Source organism: Setaria viridis, chromosome 5 (genome assembly GCF_005286985.2).
Source record: "Setaria viridis chromosome 5, Setaria_viridis_v4.0, whole genome shotgun sequence".
Lineage (NCBI taxonomy): Eukaryota > Viridiplantae > Streptophyta > Magnoliopsida > Poales > Poaceae > Setaria > Setaria viridis.
In genome coordinates this window covers 38,992,546-39,018,317 of record NC_048267.2, presented here as the reverse complement: position 1 = coordinate 39,018,317, position 25,772 = coordinate 38,992,546, and the positions used below count along the sequence as shown (strand labels likewise).

The following is a 25,772-nucleotide window of genomic DNA, read 5'->3' as shown; positions in this document are numbered from 1 at the left end:
GCAGCGATGACAATATTTTTGTTAAAAAATCTTTTATCTAGAACCATCATTAAAAGAAAAAAATCTTTATATTATTTTTATATTATCATGAAAGATGTATATATCTATTTGATTTCAATGATATTCTAAAAGTATTCTTCACAAAGTAAAAAGTTTTAGAGGTGAAACCGCATATTATGTTAAGGTAATACTTTAGAAAAACATAAAAGGCTAAATATTTATATCAGGTTCGGACCGCTCGGGCTCGCTGCACGCCCCACCCTTGTTGCCGTCCATTAGCGCTGCCTCCTCCATGCACCGCCTGTGCTTGTTTGCAGTGCCTCGTGCACACTGTACCGCCGTGGCTGCCCGTGCTCGTTGCGAGCGCTTATTCCTACCGCGTCCATCATTGTGGCCTATCGATATCGTCTATCTCCACATCATGCTGCTAGTGCTTGCCACGACGGCCCTCCAGCTACCGGGGGAAGAAGAAGAAATAGAAAAACTAGTATTTCAAAAATGTTATTCTTTGCTTTGAAAAATGTTAAATCTGTTATACTCATACGTAGCCTATGAAAAATGTTGAATGTACTCTGTCTACAAAATATAATGTTATTTTCGAATGATAGTCTGATTCTTTAGAGTTATTAAATTTGTTACGTTTAAAGTTATTAAATTTGTTAAGTTGAAATATTAATTTATTTTAGATTTCTAGGCTAATATAATGGACTTTAAAATTACGAAGTCCTTCTCTCTCCCACGAAATCAGTCGAACCGTTCGGCCCCGACGGCTGCTCTTCTTCCTCCCCGCGACCCATTTCCTCCCTTCGCTCCCCCAGCGCGCGCCGCTCTCCACGCGGTCGGCCCGTGCGCCGCCCTCCACACTCCCCTGCCCAGCTGCAGCTCGAGTCCGACTGGTGCGGAAGCACCCTCCTTTCCCACGACTTCTCTGTTCTCTCTCTCGGCCTTGGTCTTCCTTTCCTAGCGGCGACGACAGGGCGAGTTGCGCTGCCCGTTGTTCGTCGAGCGACGGGCGCTTCGCCGGCGACGAACATCCGACAGGGGTATGCCTGCCTATTCCCCTCCCTTCCCATCCTGCTGCACGAAATCAAGCACCCAAACCCCTAACGTATGGTATTTGTATTCGGATCTGACCATGACTTTACCTACTAAATTCGATCTTTTTGCAACAGTTATTGGGTGTACACACCCATGTCCTATACTGGGTCCGCACCTGCTGATGGCTCCCCCTGTATTGTGGATCTGCAGGTTGTGATCTTTCAGCCGTAGGCGCGAGATTTGTCTTTGCTTGAACTGAGTGACAGTAAAACGGAGACCGGTTAGCGTTGTTCCTGAAATCTGTTGGTTCATGGGGAGTCAGACAATGGCATCAAAGGCTGGTGGAGGTGGAGGGGGCGGGGGCGGCGGTGGCGGTGCCGGTGCAGCACAACGCGGGCAGATGCAGAACCTGTCAAGACAAGGGTCTTTGTATAACCTCACCCTTGATGAGGTGCAGAGCCATTTGGGAGAACCCCTGCATAGCATGAACCTTGACGAGTTGCTTAAGAGTGTCTTTCCTGATGGCCTGGAGCATGATGGTGGCACTACCAGCCAGTATGAGCAGACTTCGGGCCTCTTGCGACAGGGGAGCATCACCATGCCACCTGAGCTCAGCAAGAAGACTGTGGATGAGGTGTGGAAGGGCATCCAAGATGCACCGAAGAGAAATGTCACAGAGGGTGGTCGGAGGAGACGGGAGCGGCAGCCAACGCTTGGGGAGATGACTCTTGAGGATTTCTTGGTGAAAGCTGGGGTTGTCACACAAGGATATCTGAAGGACTTGAACGATGTAGGCAATATGGAACAGGTTGGTAGTGCTGGGGTTTCTGGTTTGACGGCGGGAGCACAGTGGTTAGACCGCTATCAGCAGCAGATTACAGCTATTGAGCCCCATCAGCATGGGCAACATGGTGTGCCAGGTGCTTATATGCCGAGTCAGTTAGCCCTTCAGCCACTGAACGTTGGGCCGGGTGCTATTCTGGAATCATACTCTGATGGCCACATTACCTCGCCAATGATGGGTGCACTTTCTGATTCCCCCACACCTGGTAGGAAGCGCGGTGCCCCAGGAGATGTGGCGGATAAGTTGATGGAGAGAAGGCAGAAGAGGATGATAAAGAATAGGGAGTCAGCTGCTCGTTCAAGGGCTAGGAAGCAGGTTGCAACAAATATCTGCTGCCTTTCTATGTTTAACATTCTTTTGGTTAGCAATTCTTTAGATATAGACCAGTATTCATGAAGATTTATGAATGCTAATTTCTTGAGATAGTTTTTATTGTGATCATTGAGTAGAAAATGTTAGACATGATGACTTGCTGTCTTCTTAAGCTGGGGTATTACTTACACTGTATTTGCAACAGGCCTACACTAATGAACTGGAAAACAAGGTATCTCTATTAGAAGAGGAGAATGAGAGGCTAAAGAGGCAAAAGGTACTATGTCATCCGCATTTCACCAGCAAGTGTTGTTTTCCTCTATGTTTGGTTGGTGCAGACGTGCAGTTACCAATTAGTCTTTTCTCTTTTATCCTCACTTTCTGTTTCAGAACAGGTGCAGATTGTCTGATAGGTGTCAGGAAATAAATGTGATTGCTCTTACTAACAATTGGATCTAATTTTAGTTCACACTGTGAAGCTACTTTTAAGACCTGCATTTATCTAAACATCACTGAACTCCCTACAGTTCATAACTTCCATTTTTGCTCTTTTGCAGTATTTTTTTTGGGGTTCCCATTAGTGGAGATAAACCATGTTTAGTCAGTTTAGATAGGTATAGGAACTAAGATTAGTGCAGCATGTGTTGGTTGATCTAATTATAAGATCTGTGCTGTTTGTCCCTTAAAAGTATTTATTGAAGCAGATGCAAGTGCCAAGGGCTAATTCTTGTTGGTAATTGTATCTTACTATTTGGGTTTATCTTTTATTTACATTACAAAGTCCAACTGATATTGTTAAGGTTACATTATGCTATGGTGAGTTATGTGCCAAATAAATAGATAAGCATGTTTATTTAAAAATTTTGAGAGCCATTGTACATCCATTCAGGGGATGTGAATGTACAACAACATTCTGATTGTCTGTCCTGCATCAGAAGGGGTCGGATCGAAGCCCTCTATATCTAATTCTAACTTCGTAGAGTGGAACAAATACAACTCTATGGGCATATGGTATTATTATTTATAGTAGAGAAGGGGGTTGTTATTATCATTTGGTTGTGGAAACTGTCTTCTGAATTTTTTCTAGATGACTCAAAAGTCCTAGTTGTTTTAGTGTAACTTGGTGATGTTTCATGTTTTAAATATTTTTGAAACTGTGCAGGTTTGAGTTCTTTATATTAGGGGTTCAGACTTCACTTACACAGATGTATTACAGTATTAGTAACAGTATTATAAGTTATAACTACTGTTCTTATCTTTATATTGCTATACTATTGGTTGGTGATATGTAACTGCAAATTCGGAATCGATATCTTGGTCTTAGTTGCTACTTCGTAACGTTGATAGTGGTAACTTTATATTTTATACCACCACCCATTCAACTAGTATGTTGCTTGATAGGCTTACCTATGCGTTTGGGCAACCTTCAGTTGCACTCCTGCCCTCAGTTCATTGATTCACAGCTCAAATTTAGTTCTTGGTGAGGCGATTTTGTTTTGTTGGCTGCATATATTAGTCTTCTATTTGATGCCGATGGGATTAGATGGCTATTTCATTATGAAATAATTCATCTTACAAGTTGTAGTAAGATTGTCAGAGATTGAGCAGGTTGAAGCAATTTTCTGATATTGTATTCTCACAATCTATTTCCTACGTGGCAAAAGAATGAAATGAAACCATGACATTGGCACTCTGCCAGTGATGCTAAAGCTTAGATACCTGCAAATAATTTGTTGGTCTGATTTCTTGCTTGTTTTATTTAATTCATCATCCATAAGTTCCCACAGTAGGTTCTCACATTCAATTCATTGACTCGTATGCTCTGTTTTATGTTACGTTCAGGAGTTGGAGAAGATACTTTTCTCTGCGCCTCTGCCAGAACCCAAATATCAACTGAGGAGAACAGGCTCAGCAACTTTCTGATTATGTCCAGAATATCTAGTTTTGTAGTTCTCTAAGTGCTGTGGCTTGTAAGTTTTTGCCTCTTTGGCTTAGAATCATTTGCTAACTTGGGAGTTTTTGGCTTATCCTAGCTCGATGGTTTGCTCTCTAGATTAGCAGGAGCCTAGCATGTGCTGTCTGAGCACCGCCGTCTCTCTCCTGAGGCCTTGCTACTAGCCTAGTATGTAAATCTAAATCTGCAGGACGCATTTAGGTGGTTGTAGCTTTCTTTACATGGTGACTTAACCCCTGCTCTTCCATGTGTGTGATTCTGAGCTCGCGAAACTTGCATCATGCCAAATGGATACATATAACTATGAGCAGTATGATTTTTTTTTTTGAATCAGTTGGTGCGCGTGCCATTGGATCCTTCTTAGGGGGTGTTTGAATACTACGTGCTAAACTTTAGCAGTGTCACATCGGATGTTCGGATGCTAATTAGAAAAGACTAAACATGAGCTAATTACAAAATTAATTGCACAGATGGAGTCTAATTCGCGAGATGAATCTATTAAGCCTAATTAATCAATGGTTACCGTAGCACCACATTGTCAAATCATGGACTAATTAGGCTTAATAGATTCATCTCGCGAATTAGACTTCATCTGCACAATTAGTTTTATAATTAGCCTATGTTTATACTTCTAATTAGTATCCAAACATCCGATATGATAGGTGCTAAACTTTAGCACCTGCATCCTAGTCCTTAGCACATATCTACATCATAATCTGTTCGGGGATTTTTTTCCCCCGTTTACTTGTGGTCTTGCAGTTAGTCACGTTTACTTACCCTGAATCTAAAAAAACAAAGGTTACTACCCTGCACGCTACTGCATGTTCTGGAGCTGTTGCCTTGTCTGCTGGTGAAGCGTCGTTTACAGCGAGTCAGTGGGATCAAGATGCTGATGTGTATTCCTCCTAAAAATTCTTGCTGATGCGTCTACTTTACCAGGGCGAAGTGTGAATCGTTCCAAGCGCAGGTTGAGATGACAAATCAGCTGCAGCCTGCAGGCTCTCAAGTGTCACACCACGCATTATCAGGGCACTGATTGAATCTTGTTAGCTGTTGCTTTAATTGTGATTAGATCGATACCTGCTTATTCCTACCGCATCTGATCGGCAAATCAGATGATACAGCCACACAGGCACGCACACAAAACGCCACTCTCCCTAATGGACAGTTTGGACACATCTTGCAACCGAGCCGCTTCGCTGAACTCGCCCCACAGGCCACAGCCTCTGCACGAAAGTACGCTTAGCTTCGCAGAAAGCGTAAAACTGAAGTTGGTCTGCGACAGACTGACAGCGTGGGCCAACCAGCCAAGTGTGCAGCGACTTCAGCTGCGGTCACTCTGCGGAGCAGCGAGGGGCCAGGGCGACAGGGAAATTGGTTGGTGAAGGGGATGAGCCGGAATAGCGGCGCCCAACTTCCTCCGGCGACGGCGAGCGGCGACCGCCTGGCGGTCATCGCGTCTCACTTATCCCACTCTCGGCTCGGCAGTCCGGCCCACATGGCCGGCGAGAAGGAAGCCGCCCTCGCCGCCGAGCCCGTCGACGGCCCCACCATGTCAGCCTCTCTCTACCCTCCCAATTCTGTACTGCCACTTCAATTTGGATCAATATATGACGGAACGCTCGTCTTGAGTCGGATCGGATGTAGTTTTGTTTCCTTCTAGTACGCGGGAACAGAATCCTGGATTCCGGGTCGTAGCCTCGTAGGGTCAGTTGGACTTCAGAGCGGAGCCGTCTGCACTGAATCCCAACTCGGCAACTCGAGCGATGGTTCCTGTGGTCAGGATCCTATTCTACTCCGCCGAATCTGTTGAAATCGATGGGTTTTGTACGTGACGTCGATGTGCTAATGTGATCCAAGTTGTGCTTAGGTGTGTCACTCGGTTGGATGAATTTAGGCAGCTACATGGGGGAAATGCAGTGTGTCCGTGTTGCCATTCAGATGGCAACATTTCAACACCTGCATAAGGGCCTGGTTTGCAGGGGGTTCAGTGGCAACCGCATTCAGGAGCACAAACTCATCTCCTCAACAGGTGGAAGCGGTTCATTGAGCTCCTGAAAATCTAGATTGCTCTGGCAGTATTTGTTTGTCCATTCGGATGCACTGAACCTACAGCTGGGGAACATGCAGAAATCTTCCTCTGGTAACTTCTCTGTAGCACACCCAGCCAACCAGTCAAGTTGTTGGCTATCTGCAAGATGTATCTGTGTACAAGGGCAGAATAGAAACGAACAATCAAATATTACGCACATACACTTCGCTTAGCATTCACACTTGCCGCGATGATGAGCCAAATACTAACCAACACTTGCTGAACTTTAAGTTTCATCTTTCCTTTTTCTGAACGAAGAGTTGGCTTTGGTTGTTTCTATGATTTCTATACTACCCCATTCAGATGATTAGTTCTTTGCTTTTTGCAGTTTCGACAAAATTATCAGGAAGGAGATTCCATCTCAGGTGGTTTATGAGGACCAAAAGGTAATCTTATCTGTGCTATTTGGATCAACGATCAAGTCCTTAATTATCTGAGGCTAATTCGGAAAAAAATAAATTATATAAGGCTACCAACCTTCTGTTATCACCGCATTTAAAAATAATGACACCTCCATCACCGTTGGTGCCATGTCAGCAAGGATGATGTTCCTCCTTGACATGCTATTGACAAAACTCAAGGACTACTTATCTTCAGATGTTTCCACCTTGACAATCTGGGTCAGGAATCTGTTGAAGTTTAAGTCTCTTCTGGTGCCATTAAGCAGGGGGGCCATGCTCTGAAGTCTGAAGTGTTTAGCAATTTCCACTCCTGAAATAATACCTTCCATTTCCCTGGGAAGCCAGTGATTTTTCAAGAAAGCTCCTGCACATATATTGAAGAATTACTGTCAAACATACACCGCAAAGCTGCAGAACAAGTAGTTTTAGAACAGCATGTTTATTGTGGCAGTGTTGCTATAGCACTTGATTACACAAGAAATTTTATGGTGTCAAATTCAATGGTTCATTACTGCAGGTCCTTGCATTCAGAGACATATCGCCGCAAGCTCCCATACATATTATAATCATACCCAAGGTTAAAGATGGGTTATCTAGGCTGTCGAAGGTACTTATATTCACCTCTTTTTTTCCCTTTCAAATGGATTGTGCTGTGCCAATTCCATACTGTAAAGTATGTTCAAGAAATTCAGTAAAACATACTGTGCGTCTTGTACATTGGTGACTTCCATTATGCAGTATCAGATGCTTTAAAATAAGATCAATTTAACCGATGCTATATTTGATATATTTGATGATAGGCAGTATTTCAGGAAATCAATGTCCTCTCTACTGGTTGAAAAGTTTGTTTTTTTATGGTGCTAAACCTAGCTGCACATGAAGGTTCATGTATCTTTGCCACTCTATTTGTTCCTTTAGATACGAGAGTATAGTAAGTTTGTAGTTCATAAACTTATATTGTGATCAGCTCTCTAGTTTAACCAGTTGGTCATTAAAACAAACAATAATGGGTCCACCAATTCAGGACTTAAAATGTGCCTATATACCTATGTCATCAAGTATGTTAATGTATCTTTCCATGATGTGATTTGTGCTCTCATTTGTGGCATACTGTAATGAGAGATTTTATGAAGGAAAAGTAATCATGGCTTGGAATGCAGAGGGCTCATCTTTAGTAGAATGAGCAATAATTTTTCTTCCCCAGAAGGGTGACCGGGAGTATTATCTAAATCAAATTATAAGCAACTATTAGAATCGTCCAGATAATTCACCACCTCAACCAGTTATGTTTTAGTATCAACAAAATAGGGTTTAGGATGCAGCTGCTAGATGGGCTTTAATCCTTCGAGAGCTTACCTCTTAGCGCCTGTACCTCATAGACGATAGAATTCTCTGAATATGAAGGGCGAAATGATATGACATCATCGGTACTGGGCAGTGGAAAGCAGGAGAATCACATCCAGATTTATGACTTAAGGATTCAAGGTTGTTGTCAACCGCAATTCACTGCATATACTGATGACAAAATAATAAATACTAACTGTAATGCGTCCCTGTGGTTGTTTACAGGCGGAAGAAAGGCACATCGAGATTCTTGGCAGTCTTCTATATGCTGCAAAGGTTGTAGCAAAGCAGGAAGGGCTTGGCGATGGCTTCAGAATTGTCATCAACGATGGGCTCAAAGGATGTGAGTATCGTTCATTGGTTTTGACGAGATCCATCTTGTCGGTGGGAAATCGACTGATTCTTTTTGTCTTCTGCCACGTAGGTCAATCTGTATATCACCTACACGTTCATCTTCTCGGGGGACGGCAGATGACCTGGCCACCTGGATGAGTTTGTGTCGCCGTTTCGACAGGAGGGGTTTACACGATTGGAATTCACTTACTACTGCGGTAAGATGCATACTGTAATACTGTTCCTGTAAACTGGACTCTGTAAATGTAATTGAGCCAATGCTGACAGCGTACAGACGCAGAGGACTCCATGGGACATGTGTAATCGTTAGCAAAGCATAACGGACCGTTCATTTGCAGTTTTTAAAGTGTTGTAAAGCATGCTAAGATGGAGAACAATCATCCCTATGATTCTGTATGCGGATATCATCCGTTTCCCTTCTCTGCTTCTCATTTTTCTCCTCCCCTGTGATGCCAACGATCGCCTGCTCTTCAATGCATCTCCGGAAAGTCACGATGGCTGCAAGGGGCCGCCCCAAAAGCCGTGGCCCCTCATCTTTTCAGCTTGATTAAGCACAAAAACTTGTCCGTCCACCAAGAGCCACATAATAACGCCTGGATACGCAAGCTTTGTGGGAAAATAATGGACTCTGCACAGCTAGAGGAGTTTGTTTCCCTATGGATATGCATTCAGGACATCCAGCTCCAAATGGGGGTCCAAGATAACATTAAGTGGCGGTGGACACAGGATGGGGTGTACTCCACCAAATCCAGGATGGGGTGTACTCCACCAAATCAGCCTACCAGATTCAGTTTGCAGGCTCCTTCGACCACATCAGGAACTTCATTTGGAAAGCGAAAGCTGGGAAGAAGTGTAAATTTTTAACTGCAGATCTTGCAAAAGGAGGGTGGCCGCACCAAACGTCCTGCACCCTTTGCCATGGACCGCAAGAAAACTGGCGTACATCTCTGTCTCCAGTGGCCTTTCGCAAGATCAGTTTGGATGCAGGTTCTTGGCTGGAAACATTTCACCATTCCCAATCAAATCCAAGCTTCCGGCTTCCAATCCATTGCTGAATGGTGGGGTTGGAACAGCAATACCGAAGGACCAACAACATGCCTTTAATGGAGTCCGCATCTACATCTTGTGGAGCCTTTGGAAGGAAAGAAACCCAACAATTTTCCAAAATGAAGTGTCCCCAGCGTGCCGAGGAAAACATAGAACAGCGACGAAAAGCTTTTGCGGATAGTTTCATGTAGCGCACTGCGGTGAGCGCTCCGGGGTGGGTCTTGCCACCCTTTTGTTTTGTTTGTACATAAACCCCTTTTCATCTTTAATGAAAGGCAGAGCTTCTGCTTGTTTTTTTAGAAAAATCCAAACCCCCCAGGTTTCAACAGCAGCAACGATCTCACGGCAGCCGTACGTGGACAGGTGGTCGCGCGCACGCAGGGCGCACTTGGTACGAGTCCCCACCAAGCCACCAACTCCGGCGCCCTCCCACCAAACGCCCGCCTCACTACTTCACTACACCAACCCCCAAAAAACCTCCCACTCTGCCACCTCCCGCACCGCCGCCGTCTCGCACGCGCGACAGAGGACGCGCGCGATCCCCCCTCTCCTCGCCCACCAGATCGCGCCATGGCCTCCACGGCGTTGGGCGCCGCCAAGTTCCTCCACCTCGACTCCTCCCCGCGCATCGCGCCGCAACGCGCGATCCCCACCGCGAATCTCTCCTTCTCCCCGCTGTCCGCCTCCTCCTCCTCCTCCTCCTCGCCGTCGCTCCTCCGCCTCCGATCCCCGTCGCCGTCCGGCCCGGGAGGCAGGCTGCCACCGCCCCCGCCCCCGCGATCCTACGGCGGCGGCGGATCTGGCGACGCCGCGGACTCCGGCGCCGGCGACGGTGATGGCAGCCGCGGGGGCATCCTCGGCGTCTTCCTGGCCGGGTGGGCCGCCCGCGTCGCCGCGGACCCGCAGTTCCCGTTCAAGGTGCTCATGGAGGAGGTCGTCGGCGTCACCGCCTGCGTTCTCGGCGACATGGCCTCCCGCCCCAACTTCGGCCTCAACGAGCTCGACCTCGTCTTCTCCACCATCGTCGTCGGATCCATCGTCAACTTTGTCATCATGTACCTCCTCGCGCCCACCGCCGCCGCCTCGTCCGTGGCCTCCGCGCTCCCCAATTACATGTTCGAGCCCGGCGCCTACACGCTCGGCTCCCGCGTCGCCACGCTCTTGTCCAAGGGCGCGACCTTCACGATGGTCGGGTTCGCGGCCGGGCTCGCCGGCACCGCTCTCTCCAACGGGCTCATCGCGATGCGGAAGCGCATGGACCCGTCGTTCGAGACTCCCAACAAGGCGCCGCCGACGCTGCTTAACGCGGCCACCTGGGGGCTCCACATGGGCGGCAGCAGCAATCTGCGTTACCAGACTCTGAATGGGATCGAGTACGTCCTCGGCAAGGTCGCGCCGGCGCCCGTGTTCAAGGCGTCTGTTGTTGCTCTCCGGTGCATCAACAACGTGCTTGGTGGCATGTCCTTCGTGTTGCTTGCCAGGTTGACAGGAGCGCAAAAATCAGATAAGCCAGCGACGGTTGCAGAAGAGAAGGAAACGTTGATCGCTGTGGGCAATGCTGCCGCAGATGCCATCAGTGAGGCAAAGGAAGGAGAGGGTAAGTAAGTGGGTAGAGGAGAGTGCAGTTGGATGGATGCGTGCATGCTTGCGTCGTGCATCAACTGATCTTCCTTTGCTGCTGCTTGACATAGACCAACAAACATGTAGACGATAAGTGAGTGGGTTGGAATAAGGAGTGAGGCTCGAACATTTTCTTCAGTCTGTTTGTGGTTTCTTGGTATCGCCGGATGACATGCGGACGACATGCTTAGTTGATCTTAGAATAAAGTTTCTCTCTTGTTCATTTGATCTTTGACTCAATGGATAGCCTGCTTGCCGTACCTGAAGTTGTTTGATTTGCATGCAATTTATGATCCTGAATGACCCTATGATGTAAAGATGAGTGAACTCATGACCCAGAAAAAAAAAAACTTGATGCTACCTAGTGTTTCCATGTAACCCAACCAGTGGCAAAATGCAGGCTGAAGCTTTTGCTCAAATTGAACCGTGGATTCAAATTTGTAGTTCTGGTGGAAGTAGATCTTACACTCCAATGTTCATGGAAACTCCAATGTTCATGGAAACAATGCTACAGATGTGCATGAACGTCGCTGTATTTAATTTCATTGTGTTAACCATCAGCCTTCCTTTTTTTCTCTCTCTTCAAAAATTTTAAATACAGGGGCTCGTATTGCTTGTTTCCGTGGCTGTACAGCTGTTGCTAGCAAAGTTGAAAACGTCGGTAGAACCTACGCTTCAGAATGCTCCCTGTTGGTCGTGCATACCTTTCTTAATCTGTCTTTCATTTGTATGCTGTGTACTCTCCTGGGGAAATCTGGTGTTAGCTGTGCTTAATTATTCATGTGTTTTGTGTTTTCAGAACAAAGTCTAGGAGCAATAGCCTAACATATGACATATTCATTCGTGATCCAATTGTTCTGACTATATCCAGCCCGTGCATAGCCGCATATTTCATATTGGGGTTCATCTAGGCTTTGATCCACTTGACAAATAGGATTTTGGGTGTGCTTGGTTCCTCGAACTAATTTTAGTCCGTGTCACATTGAATATTCGGAGACTAGTTAGGAGGATTAAATATGAGTTAATTATAAAATTAATTGCACAAATGAAGGCTAAATCGCGAGACGAATCTATTAAATCTAATTAATCCATTATTAGCAAATATTTACTGTAGCAGCACATTGTCAAACCATGGACTAATTAGGCTTGATAGATTCGTCTCGCTATTTAGCCTCCGTCTGTGTAATAGGTTTTATAAATAATTTATATTAATACTTCAAATTAGTATCTAAATATTCGATGTAACGTGTGCTTAAAAATAGCAGCCGAAACCAAATGGGTTTTGTAGTTTGTTTTGTTCTGACGCTGTTGTTGTTGGCAGACATTTGAGGTCCGGCTGGTCCCGAATGCAGATGCCTCTCCCACCTTTGTTGGTTGACAGTGACACCCAGCGATTCCGCCAGGTCCAGTCCTGAAGAAGTTTCGACAGGTCCAGCAGTCCCGAGGTCCTGAGCTGGGAGCGGGACGGCACGCGGAGCCCGTGCCTCCATGGCCAAGCACGGCGGCTGCGGCGGACTCGTCGCCTCCGTCACGGCTCCGGCGCCGCTGCCACACTTGCCCCCGCACCAACGGTCCTCGTCGTCCGTCTGTAGCTGCCACAGCAACTTTTCTCAATCGCCTTGGAATGGTTGCCATCGGGCCTCGGATTCCGTGGCCGTGATGAATCCAGCCGCAAAGCGAGCGGACTTTTGGCGCGTTCCCGGCGGTGCGGACGCTGCCAAATGTGCCGTTCGGAGACGGCCGGGCTACTTTACTCGATATGCCGGGCAGGAATTCACGCCGCCCGGCCGCCGGCTCTTGTCTGTTTGGGTTACGCGTTGGACACGCCGCGCGCCTGCGCCTGCCACACTGTGGAATCACACACATGTCGCGTCTCGCGTGCACGTTACAACAGTAGAGCCACGGCGCCGTCTGAGGCTCAGTCCAAGCCGCATCGGTCAAACTCCGGGTGCAAAATATGCCTCGTCAGGGAATGCTAGAGTTTTTTCGTGTGTTTTTTGTTTTCTCTTGGCAAGGAGACAAGTGTAGTAGAATCGTAGAAAGGACCGAGGCGTTGAGGCAATGATTAGCGTGGTCATTGGTCAAACTGGCGAGTCCAAAGGCTTGGGCCTTCGAGATCTTGGAATGAATCTGCCATGTGGGTGTGCCATGTGGAGGTTCACCCTTGCTTTTGTTATTCTATAAACTCGATTTGCACCACATTTGATGCCAAATTGCAAATGATCAGATGGACTGAGCGAAAGGTACACTGCTGGTATCCCACTGACCCGTAAAGCAGCTTTGTATATAAGCAAGGAACACAGGAAAGTAGTGATTAGACTGATGGGAATATAGGATGCCTGAAAGTATAGGAAGGACCGCAGGAAAAGGAGCAAAAGGCGACTGCTTTCTGATGGGCTGCTGGCCTCCAATAACATCATGTTCGGATCTAACGACAGTCCCAACCCTCCACGCCATCTAATTTCTATGACATTAATAATTAACCTGCCATGGAAACAAAATGATGATATGGCAGCGTATTTATCGTGGGGAGAGAAAGGGGAAAAAACGAGGACATCGTCCAACCACCGAAGACATCGCCAGAATCACGTTAGGGCCGTGCGTGATTTCTCCCTCGCGCCGTTTGTGGGACCCACGGACGGAACCTCGCAGCGCCGCTCTTCGGTCGTCGCGGCCGTCGCCGTCTCGTGCACGCGCGGCCCGCCGCCGCTGCTCCGCTTGAACGCCGTACCGCTCGCCGGCCCCGTCAGCCGCTCGCGGCCTCGCCCAGTGAGGCTCGGCGTTGCGGCCCGCCGCCGCCGCTCCGTCTGAACTCCGTGCCGTGACGCTCGCACCCAGACGCCGCCGCCCGTGACGAGGCTCCCGCACCACCGCCAGGGCCGAGGCAGGCCGCGGCTAACTGCTCGACAACCTGCACAGACCGCCGTCTCGGCGATGCGGCCCGCGCGGAGCCCCCGCCCAACGGTCCTCCTGGTCACACGACCTGCACAGCTCCGCTGGCGGCGCGAAGCCCCTAGCCTCGCCAGCACCGGCAAGCGCGCTAGCTCGGCAAATTGACGCCGTCGTCCGCCCTTGGCTTTGCAGGTGTTGTCCATCACGGCGAGATGCTCCCAGCCCTGGCCCCACGTCGTTGGCCGCGGCCACCGAGCTCGCGCGTGGCAGTTGCCTGGGCACGGCTCGTAGCTCGCTCCACCCTCATCGAGGCCCTGCTGCCGCCCTGCCATGGCCCCGCGCGGCCGCGCCGCTCGGCCCACACATGTGCTCCGCGTTGCCCATCGCCCACGAGCTACCTGGCCTCGCCGCGGACGGCGCACGGCCAGCCAGTGCGCACGTTGCGCCGGCCGCCCACGCCAGCGAGCGCGCTAGCTCAACGCCATCGCCCGCTCCGCCGGCCACGGCTTGGAGCCTCCGCCCGCTTACCTCGCCGGGACAAAGGAGAGAGAAGAGGATGTGGATGGAAGTACAACAAACGACTTGAAAAGTGTGTTCGTAATTTATTACGGGTTCACATGAAGAAAGCAGGGGTTGGAAGCGTAGTTTGTGGAGATGTCTCGATGACACGGCGTCATCGAAACTATCAAGGGGGTGTTTGGCTCCAATATTAGGATATTAATTAGAAGAATTAAATATGAGTTGATTATAGAACTAATTATACAGATGGAGGCTAATTTACGAGACGAATCTATTAAGTCTAATTAATCCATTATTAGCACATGTTTACTGTAGCACCATATTGTCAATCATGGACTAATTAGGCTTAATAGATTTGTCTCGCAAATTAGTCTCCATCTGCGCAATTGATTTTATAATTAGTCTATATTTAATACTCCTAATTAGTATCTAAGCAATTGATGTGACAGAAATTTTCGAAGATCCTAAAGAAACAAACACCCCTATAGACTCTTTGGTAAACTCTCTGGGAGGGTTTATTTGGATGTGCTACTACTAAAAAGCTCATCTAAATTTTAACACTTTCATCTCTTAGTACCTGTTCTGAGACATGGTTAATGGATAGAGATAAAGTACATGAAAAGTTACTTTTACCCTTTTATCTTCTTGCCTCCTCCCTTTCTCTCTCCCTTTTGTCTTTTCCCAAACCATTAGCACTCCTTACTTCCTCCCCACCAGCTAATGCTTTTACTTTTTTGGAGTAGGCTAAAATTTAACCTCAGGCTAATGTATTAAGCACTTCCACCCTTTAGCCGAAAGATCCAAACAGGTTCTAAATTTAGCGGATTTGGATCCAAAACAGCTAAACACCTCCCAGCTTCAACCGGCTAAACCTAACTAGATGTTTAAATATGATCTTTTACCCCTTCACCGTGTCGGTAAAAATCCCCGCTACACGTGGCCTTCCGCTTCCCACCCGTGCCCCTTCCCCGCGTCGCCGTCTCCGGATCGCGGCCTCCCTCCCACTCCCCTCCGGCGACGCCTCTCGCACCAGCACCTTCCCATGCCCTCCACCACCAGCCCTGCGGACCCCGTCACCTCTTCCCGCCGCCGGGACCATCCCGCGACAGGAGGGGGTCGACTCCTCCAACGCTGGAGCAGCAGCCGACCGAGAAGTCGGCGCAGGTGAAGAGGAAACGCTGGTCGTTGTCGTCGCGCACCGCCATCGCAACGACAGCTACCACGGTCCACGTGGAGGTGCGCCTGGGTGGGAGCTTCGCCAACAAGGCGCGCAGCAAGCAGGTCGATGCCGGCTGGCCCGCCTAGCTCTCTGTCGTCGCCGGGGAGGCCATCGACATCAAGCTCACGCTGCCTCAGGTCAAGATCCCATCTTGCTGAGATAAAAGGTGCAATTCATAAAGGGTAGCATGGTAACAAGTAGCATTTAGTTAGTGGATCAAACACCTCTAGCTAAAGTTTAGCTAGCTAAAAATAAGGCCCTGTTTGTTTCCACCCTCCTAAAATTTTAGCTCCTAAAAAGTGACTAAAGAGCCAAACACTATGACTAAAAGTGACTAAAAATTTTTAGGAGGCTTCAATTTCTTTAGGAGCTCCACCCCCTCCTAAAACCTCCTAAAGTCCATCCTGGACCCCCACTACCCTCATTTATTGCCCCCCTCTCTCTCTCTCACCCTCCCTCCCGCCTAGGCCCCCGCCATTCTGCCCGCCGCCGGCGTCCTCCCCGCCCGGCCCCCACCGGCGGCGGCCTTCCCGCCGCCGCACGGCACCCCCACCCCTGCCGCCCCTGCTCCCTTACGCCGTACGGGCCGGCCGGGCGCTCCCCCGCTGGATCCCCACCGCCGCCGGATCCGGGCGAGAGAGGATCATGAGGGGGGCAGCGGTGCCGGGGAAGAAGAGGAGGGGAGGGGTGCGGCGACCGGGATTCGAGGGGAGGGGGCAGCGCTAGCGGGAGGAGGGGAGGGGGTGACGTCGGCGGGCGGACCACGCGCCGGCAAAGGGGTGGTGCGGCGCCGGCGATGGGCGAGCCAAGCGCCGGCGGAGGGGCGGTGCGGGGCCGGCAACGGACGAGCCAAGCGCCGGTGGAGGGGCGGTGCGGGGCCGGCGGCAGGCGGGCCAAGCGCTGGCGAAGATTGGCACCAACAGCAGGAGCATGCAGGGGCATGGGGAAGGCATCTTGGGTATTTTACCACTTCATTAATTGCCTTTAGTCACTTTTAGGAGGTGGAACCAAATATACTTTTAGGAGCTAAAACTTTAGGAGGGTGAAAACAAATATGCCCTAGGCCTCTAAACTTTAACCAGATGGGTGGATCTGGGTCTAAATCAAGAATCCATCTCCCTGAACATAAAAAGGCAATGATGTTACATGCTCTGCAAGTTGACAGGAAACTTGCAGGAAAACGGAGACTAATATTGTACTTGGTGTCAAAAGTCGCATTAATAATAGTTAAAGATCAAGAAACTTCACGTTTCATAAACAAGAAAACTTCTCCCAAAATAGGAATATTACACACAAAATAATCAATCATACAAATATGGGGGGAATGATAGTGGATGCAATGTGTGGCTCCATGTGCTGCCCACAATCGCCGAATGGGCACCCGCACAAAAGATAAAAATGCGAGGTGATACTTGAACCAATGTAACGCGCACGTCACATGCTAAACCAAACACAATCATGGGAGCTCCTGAGGCCGGATCTCTGATCACTCGGTGCTGACTGTACTCACATGGAAGCTTTTTATAAGGGCAGAGTTGAGTTCCCAGTCCTCGCTTCTCGGTTGATCTCATCATTCACTTTCCGGCAGCTTCTATCTGCCCCCTTCAGCCAAAGCGCCAACGCACGGCCATGAGAGCTATCAGCGTCTGCGCCTCCTTCGTCTCCGCCTTGCTACTTCTGCATTGCATCCTGACGCCTTCTGGTATTATGGTCTCAAAGGAGAAGATCCAATCAAGAAAGCTCTTGCAGAGTGTATTCGTCAGCTCGGAGAAGGCACGGCGGCAGGTGTTCCACGCAGTGGCAGCGGCGGCGAACAAGGCTTCTGCCGCCCAGGTGTCCGAGAACTTGAAGAAGCAGACGCCGAGCAGGTCCAATCCGATACAGAATTAGCTGGAGTAGGTCATGATTTGTGAGCGACTCGGAAGGCATTATCAGCAGCACTTTGTAGGGATTTGGTTTTCTTTTCCTCTTTTTTCCGATTTGCTAAATTAGAGACTTCCGTTTATCATTTGCTTGTACAGTAGAAGATAGCATAGGTAGATAGAAAAGGGGATTCTTTTTGTTGTTTCCTTCTCCCAATTGTCCATAAATTTTCTGTCACATTCACCCTTTGCGAAGAACATTTTAGTGAGATCAGGTTCTACTGCCAGGACTATTTTCATTGCCATTTTTGAACAGGTTCTTTCTTTTAGCTTCTGGGATTCTAATATGAAACAAAAGATATATAACTAGTAATTAGTGAAAACTCATAAAAAAGTTGTTACCGTTTTTTCAAAAATTTCTCAACTAGGTTTCAATAACCGTTGACATGTTTAAGAAATTGTTAAACTATAGGTTTTGAATATTATTCAGTTTTCAGAAATATTGAGGGGATCTTGAGCGTCTAATAACAGATAGAGACTTCCTCAGCGAAAGAACTAGTTTCCGGATATTTTATCTTTGGTCATGAATTTTCATACGCCATGCTAGCTAGAGACTGCTAGTCTGAAACTCTGAAGCACTGAAACGCCATCCCATGCCATTGCCCCTTGCTGTCGAAATCATCAACTTCAACTTTTCATGTATGTTTTGCATGTGCCGAATCTTCACCATCCACATGAACTGGGCTGAAATTCTGATTGAAATTCCTGGAGAATCTACAAAAATTGGGCCGAGATTTGGCCCATCCAAAAACGACCAAGCATCTTTATCTGGCTCCTTCTCCACGATAGGATCCAGTGCCCGCCACAACCTCCGAAAGAAGCACATCATCCAGAACGCGACCTGCGAGTTGTGCGGGCACGAAACGGCGGACCATATCATCTTCAAATGCCCCTCTGTGTCGCAGTGGCAGAGCTTAGACATGGCCACAGGGGGCCATGCCCCCCCCCCCCCCCCCCCCCCCCCCCCGGGCAAGCAAAATTTACATCAGTCAACGGGTGTTTAGAAAATTTTAGCCCCTTCTCCAAAACAGGAGGATTAAAATAGGGTTGCTAAACTTTAGCCCCCCATAATCCATTAGTCCCTCCAAATGGTGCTAAAATGGACTAAAAGGGCTAAAAGTGGTCCCCAGTTATCTTCTTTCCACCGGTGCCCCCCTCCCCGCACTCTCTCTCTCCGCACCTCTCTCTCCCCGCACACTCCGCCCGGTCCCGCCTCCTCCACCTCGCCGACTCCGCCGCACTTCGCCTCCGCCTCGCCGGCCACGCCACCGCCACCCGTCCCCGCCACCTCCGCACCCCCTCTCTCTCGGCACCGCCAGACCCGTCCTTCCCGTCAGTGAGGGAGACGGGGAGGAGGAGTAGGACAGTGGCGGCCGGTCGGATCCTTGCTCCCCATCCTCGCCGCTGCCGCCGGATCCAAGCCCAGGCCGCTGCGCCGGCTCCTCCGCCGCACGCCCAGGAGCTCCATGGTCAAGGTCCACAGTGCCGGTGGTGGTGGTGGACATGCAGGAGGCCGGGATGCGGCTCGTGCACGCACTAAGAAAAGCAGGAGTTGAGGAGGGGTACAGCAGAAGAGGTAAATGAGGGGTAGAAGAGTCTTTTGGCAATCAGAGTGCTAAAGTTTAGCCCCCAGCCAAACATCCCAGAGTGCTAAAATTTAGCACCCCTTCCTCCCAAACAAGCAGTGATTTTGGCATTATTTATTAGTTTAAAAGCTCAATTAACATTGGCTGGCCCCTCTAGATTTTTCGTTAAGCTCCGCCACTGCTGCGTCGGCGTTTTGAGCTCATCTCGGTGTCGTGGGATATATAAACACAATAAGTACTTTTATTTACTTATTACTCTCCATGGTCATATCTCCTACGCGGTAAAATCATGGGCAGAGCACGATGTCGTAGTTGGCACCCTGCGGGCAGTTGAAGGTGCTGGTCCGGTCGTCCTTGGCGTAGCTGTATGCGTCCGGGCACAGCCCCTTGAAGAACCTGGAGTAATCCGTCGGCGGGCACTGGTCCTTGTACGGGCCCTGGCAGCAGTAGGTGTCCCCGCCGAACTTCTCGCAGGCGCTGGCGCAACCCCCCGGCACCTTCAGCTCGGCGGGGCACCGCGCGTTGACATCGGCGGCGCAGCTGGGCCCCTTGCCGCCGCACTGGAACGACATGGGCACGTTGAAGCCGTCGACGAGGGAGACGTCGATGTAGGCCGGGTCTCCCAGCGTGTACTCGGCCAGCGTCGCGGGGGGCCTCCCGGACACGGCGCACTCCAGCGCGCCGCCGCAGTCGCCCGTCTCGCAGGACCCGCGCCCGGCGCCGTCGAAGGCGCACCCCGTGCGCGCCCACATCCGCGCGCTCGACGTGCCCGCCGGCACCTCCACCGTCCACGTCTTGCCAGGGTCCAGGCGCGCGCCGCCGCCCGGGAGCGCCGCCGGCCACAGTGTGTCCCGGCAGCGGTTGATGACGTTGAAGGTGATCGCGTCCGCCGCGGAGGCCGCGGCGAGGGCGACGGCGAGGAGGAGAACAACGGAGGGCTTGGCCACAGACGCCATTGTTGTTTTGCTAGCGCCAGATGTGTTGTGTGATGTGAGCATGGAGGAGTTCATGTGCTGCTGGGTACGTATTTATAGATGCACGGGACAGGTTGGTGCCATGGCACGGTGCGGTTGCGTGTGGAAAATTTCACAGCGAATTCCACAAGATCATGCGTTCGTGTTTGGCATGGCGTGGATGAGTTGTGCTAAAAGTCCGGTCAACAGGTCTGCGCTCTAGATTATACCCGTATATACATCTCGACGTACGGCAGGGTGTAGAAATGTCTGCAGTTCCTCCAGCGGTGCAAACGGTAATGCGTGCATGGCTTGGCCGCTGGCAGGTGGCAGCGGGCACGGCCAAATCAACGTGTCAGGGCGGCAGTACGCATGGATGGGCTTCGTCCTCAAGACTTTGTGGATACGTACGTAGTCGACCCGACTTTGTGGATCCGGCGGGATCGATGAGAAGATCGCGGTGCTCGGCCGCGGCACATAGCCACGTACGCCGTCAGGTTTGCCGGACACCGGTTCTGTTTTCTTCTCCCAGGCGGAGAATTCCTACGGGGTACCTGTTGATTTCCGTGCACGAGTCAATTCAACGGTCAAGAAGGTGAGGCTGCCGAGACTCACTCGGAAGGCCGGCGTGAACGTGCATGCAGTGTCAGTCAGATGGGCCCCTCTGTGGGCTACTCGTATCGTATGGGCCAAGGCCTATTTGCATGGCTCGTGGCTGAGTGGCCCATGGTGGTGTCCGACACCTTCTCCACGCGGCCTACACGAAGTCTGTATCTAACTTCTACCGTAGCTACCACACGGATCAAAGTGCGCGCTGCGCAGCGATGACCACAGCAAGGCCGACAGAGAGAGAACAAGGAAGAAAGGAGGAGCGGAGACGTGAGGCATGGGCTTCCATCGTTCCACCTGGCGCCGAGTGAAGCGCAATGTTGAATCTGCGCGCGCGCTGCAGCGCGCCGCGGCGCGCGACGCGGACGGTGGATCCCACGCGGCCCCGCCATGTGCTGGCCCGCGCCTGTTTATTTTTCTTTTCTTCCTTTCCAATTATTTTTTCTATACTAATTAAATATTGTATATACGCATAAGTTTACGCATATAAGTTATGTTATCATGGAAGTTGTACACATAAGTTCTGCACGTTATTGAAGTTGTGTAAAAAATTATATCATAAAATTATGCGTATAAGTTATGATATTTTGAAAATGGAAAGTGCAGAATTTTAAACTTTCCAAAAAGGAAAGTCGGGGGATCGAGCGGCGAGCGCTGACGGCCCTCCTGACGCGCGCGCTGAGTAGCAACCCCCGAGTGAAGAGTGGGCTGGGCACGAGGAAAATAGAAAGAAAACCGGCCCAAGGCCCAAGGGTGTCCGGAGGCATAGCTGACAAAGCTGCACCACATTCCAATCCTCCTTCGGCGCCTACAATTGGGGGAATGGGAACAAAAACACACACTTCATGCTAATCACGTGTTTTCAATAGGCACAGACGGTGTGCTGCCACCGTGCGCAACCGAACATCTCAATTCTCTATGGAGGCTTAGGCGATGTACAATATTCATACGCTAAGATGATACTACTGTACAAAGATCAGACACAGCTAAGATGATACTACATCAGCTAAGAAGCACTGGAACGCAAGATAGCATCTCTGAAGCCCTCCAGAACTCTAGAACCCATTCATATCCAGAAGATAAGTGCGCCTCTTCATCAGTGCCTTCGCAGCAAACCTCAAAGGTCCATCGAACGCGCCTGAAACAAAGGCTTCAGCTTCCTTCCGGCTGCCATGGCCACCACTGCTTCCATCTCCTGCGGGCTTGATGACGAGCAAGGTCGCGCCTTGCAGTGCCAAGCCACCAGGTAGCTCAAGGTACGGAGCATAGTTCAGCTTCATGTTGCACGCGGGCACCTGCGTTCTGTTGGAACATGCCGAGGCTGAGAGCTGGTGCTCCCTGAAATCCTTCAGCTGCTCTGCCCCCATGCACAATGCGCCCTGTCCATCAGCGTCTGCCAAAACTAGGCTTCTCAGTGTTGGATGGTGATTGATGATCGATCGGAGAAGATAATGCCTTGTCGAAGCGGCAATCAAACAGCTGATGGTCCACACAATACGAAGTTTCAGCCCACCATTCGTATAGAAAGATTCAGGCATGCTTCCATTGTCATCCGAAGATGGCTCGTGCTCATTGCCAACAGCCTTGTGATTGAGCAAGGTACCACCCAAGATCACACAATTCTGAAGTGTACTGCCATACTCTGCCCGCCAATTCAGTAGAACCCCCTCCTCGATACCGACATCCCCTGAGGGCAGCTCCACCCGAAGATTGCGAACATCGGAGAAGTTCTTCAGCACTTGAGCAGGTGAATGCTGGGAGAGCTGGGGGAACAGTGGCCTCCCTACGCCGTTCGGATTGCGTATATCATGGAAGGGCTTGGTGATTGCGAACAGCATCAGCTTGAATAAATGTGAGAGGATGTTCTGGGGCTTGGGCGATGAAAGGTTCAGAGCATCATCTGAATCACCATCCACAGTCACAACGCGGTCAATCTTGACACACACATCATGCACAAGGGGAACTAGGCAACTGAACCTCCTGGACACGGCAGAGCAGCGGCCAAGTGAACGCACGTCCTCCAGCTTGTTCAGGATCAGCAGCACAAGTGAATCAGGCAAGCAGTCGAATCGGTCAAACTCCAGGACCGGGTCAGCATGGATTCGAGCCTTGGTATGCATTGCCCAATTCAAAAGTCGTCCTGCTTGCTTCTTCAACTGACTGAAGTACTCTGAAATTGCTACGAAATAGCTGAATCTTCCTTTTAATGTCGAAACTGATCTGAACTAGCTATCAATTCTTCAGGTCTTCGAATTCAATCGGCTTTCTGAAACATGAAGGCAACAAACTACAGTAAACAACCAAGTCGAACGGGGGGAAGTAAGCTGAACTGTACAGAGTAACATGCATAACACAAGTTTGATGTATGAAACAAACTGAACTAGGCAAAGCAACATCGTATCAAAAGCCGAACGAAAAGCTATCACTAAAATCGCCAGGTAGCACTACTTCTAATAAACAGCAAACAATGCTTGGCGACGACGACAAGCCATCACCCAAAACTGAAACGGGAATTAACTATGACTCGGCAGATAAATCAAAGTAATCCAAGAAGACAAGCAGTACCTTAAGGTCACCACTAACGCAGCTACGGACATCTCAAGAGTCCGGAGTAATGCCCTGCTCGAAGAACCCGATCCTGTCGCCGGAACCCAGCCGGATCCAGCCCCGCCGCACCGATAACCACAGGCGCGCCGGAGACCACTCCGGCAACGGCCGAAATCCGGCGCTTCAGGCTCCGAAACCGTCTGAAAGCTCACCGGCCCGAGCACAACTCAGCTTCGAGGTGCAGCAATCCGCGCTGACCCTCCGAATCGGGAGAGCGGACGGCGAATTCGCGCGAGGAGGGAGGAGGGTTTAGGCAGGAGGAGGAGCAGAGCTGGGGGAATTTTTGCTCTTGGAGTCCTGGCCTTCGGGGACGGTTTCTCTTAGTTTATAGTGCGAGGAGAACCGTGCCGGCCGCTCGACGAGGCTACCAGTGGAGGCGGGGCAGTGGTAGGATTCTCGGGGGAGGTAAAGCGCGGGTCCCGCCACGGCGGAGGTGATTCGTTGGTGCCCCTCCGCGACGGCGTGGCGGCCCCGTGACAGCGTTACGGGGATAAGAAAAAAGGTGGAAGAACCCGGTGCGGTGACCCGGTCGGTCACGCGCGCGGCCACGGCCGCCATTGGCAGATAACCTCCCCTGCGCAATTTGGCAGATGGCCGGAATTTCCTATTGTTTTGTGCATTCCCATCTTCTTCTTTCTTAAACTTTGTAACCCTCGGGAACCCCCTGTACGACAATTCACAAGGGACTCTGATAAAATTCGCAAACTCCCTATGTGGTTTTTCTTTTTAAAGATGATGCTAGTCCATAGGACATTGTTGCTATAGTCACTTTTTAACAAACAACATATACAAAAATATATTTCTTTAAATTAAAGGATCAAGGATTATGAAAACATGTTTTCGTGATGAATCTACCAGCAACAATTTCATATTATTCATCTATAAAAACTTTAAACTATTGATGGTCGGAGTTTAAAATATTTAACTTAGGACACAACCAAATTAACTTAAGTATAATATCAGAGTATTTGATTTCGTTAATCCTTCCGGTAGTTCAGCATTCGTTTATCGAAAAGGTGATGTAAAAGCAAAAACAAATCCTAACGGTGAAAGTTTAAAATGCGTTACATCATGGAGAGTATGTTTTATTTGATGTTTGCTAGTTTAAAAATGAACTAAGCAATGGTCAAATAGTATGAGTTGGAGGGAGTACTACTATTTATAAGCATATATCATCAGTACTCTCTCCGTCCTAAAATAAATGTCCATTTAACTTTCAAATTTTTAATCCTTCAGGTAGTTCGACATTTGTTTGTCAAAAAGATGATGTAAAAGCAAAAGCAAATCTTAACAGTGAAAGTTTTAAAGGCTGGATTTAATAATCATGGACAGTATGTAATACTACCTCCATATCGTTTTATTTTACGTTTGCTAGTTCAAAAATGACCTAAGCAACGACAAATAATATGAGTCGGAGGGAGTACTACTATTTAGGGGTGTTTGGTTCCGGGGACTAAAGTTTAGTCCATGTCACATCGAATATTTAGATACTAATTAGGAGTATTAAATATAGGTTAATTATAAAATTAATTACATAAATGAAGGTTAATTCACGAGATGAATCTATTAAGCTTAATTAATTTATGATTAGCACATATTTACTGTAGCATCACATGGTCAAATCATGAACTAATTAGGCTTAATAGATTCGTCTTGCAAACTAGCCTTCATTTATACAATTGGTTTTATAATTAACATATATTTAATACTTCTAATTAGTATCTATACATTCAATTCGATGCGATAGGAACTAAATGTTAGTTCCTGGAACCAAACACCCCTTACTAAGCATAATTATCATCAGTACATGTTTTTCATCTTCTAGGTAACTTTTAGATGCTTTTTTCACTCTCACAAACATTAATTGTATCATTAACTAACAACTTTCCCATGCATACACACTTTAGAGAAGACTAATTAAGAGTGACTTAATCATTTCATCTACCTTCTTAATTCTTTTGTCCGACTCTAAAACAGCATGCACTAATATATGAATCGGTGCAGCAACCACTAAAGCGGTAAAGCACGCAATCACTATTTAGACATGAAAACACAGGTACTCTGACGTAAACAGCGAGTGATTGCGAGTTAAAGAACGCTAGCTCCCATTACCACAGATGAGACCTGACAAAATCGCAGCAATAACCATGAGTCAAAGCGCCAGAGATGGCCACAACCACACATAATTGACAAGAAGCTCCTTATAGAAATCATGTTAGGATGTGGAATTCCTGTACGTGATGACGCATGATGTTTCGCTAAAGAACACGGAACCCTGTACATGGCGTGCCACAGGATTGGATATGGTATTCGTAGAATTCGCAGCCATGCTTGCTGTTTTCTCGGACACCTAGTAGAGTAGATGCAAGTCGGCACAAGTGAAATGAAAAGAGAATGTTTCCTATATTTACAGGCCGGTTACCACTTTGCAGTGCTTAAAATCTCTAGTCCAATCGAAG

The 25,772-nt window shown here is 48.9% G+C and overlaps 5 protein-coding genes across 7 annotated transcripts; 3 read left to right on the top strand and 2 right to left on the bottom strand.

The window, feature by feature from the left end:
• The first annotated feature begins 728 nt into the window (after positions 1-728).
• Positions 729-4,481, top strand: LOC117858095 (ABSCISIC ACID-INSENSITIVE 5-like protein 2). 3 transcript variants are annotated; one of them, XM_034741093.2, is made up of 4 exons: positions 729-1,043; positions 1,249-2,197; positions 2,400-2,471; positions 4,037-4,481. In XM_034741093.2, exons 2-4 carry the CDS (start codon positions 1,349-1,351, stop codon positions 4,115-4,117), a joined length of 1,002 nt encoding a protein of 333 aa, XP_034596984.1. In that variant the 5' UTR covers positions 729-1,043; positions 1,249-1,348; the 3' UTR covers positions 4,118-4,481. The 3 variants fall into 3 exon arrangements, with proteins under 3 accessions (XP_034596984.1, XP_034596987.1, XP_034596985.1); XM_034741096.2 differs by having other exon boundaries at positions 1,173-2,197; XM_034741094.2 differs by having other exon boundaries at positions 729-1,108.
• An 866-nt stretch (positions 4,482-5,347) lies between these two features.
• On the top strand, positions 5,348-8,759 carry LOC117854483 (14 kDa zinc-binding protein). Its single transcript, XM_034736690.2, has 5 exons — positions 5,348-5,702; positions 6,569-6,626; positions 7,159-7,248; positions 8,211-8,328; positions 8,410-8,759. The coding sequence occupies exons 1-5, from the start codon at positions 5,539-5,541 to the stop codon at positions 8,475-8,477; spliced, it is 498 nt and encodes a 165-aa protein (XP_034592581.1). The 5' UTR covers positions 5,348-5,538; the 3' UTR covers positions 8,478-8,759.
• Positions 8,760-9,827: 1,068 nt separating this feature from the next.
• LOC117854521 (protein RETICULATA-RELATED 3, chloroplastic) lies at positions 9,828-11,266 on the top strand. Its single transcript, XM_034736741.2, has one exon. It carries the CDS (start codon positions 9,957-9,959, stop codon positions 10,989-10,991), a length of 1,035 nt encoding a protein of 344 aa, XP_034592632.1. The 5' UTR covers positions 9,828-9,956; the 3' UTR covers positions 10,992-11,266.
• A 7,977-nt stretch (positions 11,267-19,243) lies between these two features.
• LOC117858117 (pathogenesis-related 5 protein Cup a 3) lies at positions 19,244-20,138 on the bottom strand. Its single transcript, XM_034741119.2, has one exon. The coding sequence runs from the start codon at positions 20,098-20,100 to the stop codon at positions 19,432-19,434; it is 669 nt and encodes a 222-aa protein (XP_034597010.1). The 5' UTR covers positions 20,101-20,138; the 3' UTR covers positions 19,244-19,431.
• Positions 20,139-21,548: 1,410 nt separating this feature from the next.
• On the bottom strand, positions 21,549-23,652 carry LOC117859095 (F-box protein At1g30200). Its single transcript, XM_034742279.2, has 2 exons — positions 23,272-23,652; positions 21,549-22,972 (listed from the first exon to the last, which is right to left on the bottom strand). Exon 2 carries the CDS (start codon positions 22,824-22,826, stop codon positions 21,762-21,764), a length of 1,065 nt encoding a protein of 354 aa, XP_034598170.1. The 5' UTR covers positions 22,827-22,972; positions 23,272-23,652; the 3' UTR covers positions 21,549-21,761.
• Positions 23,653-25,772: the final 2,120 nt, after the last annotated feature.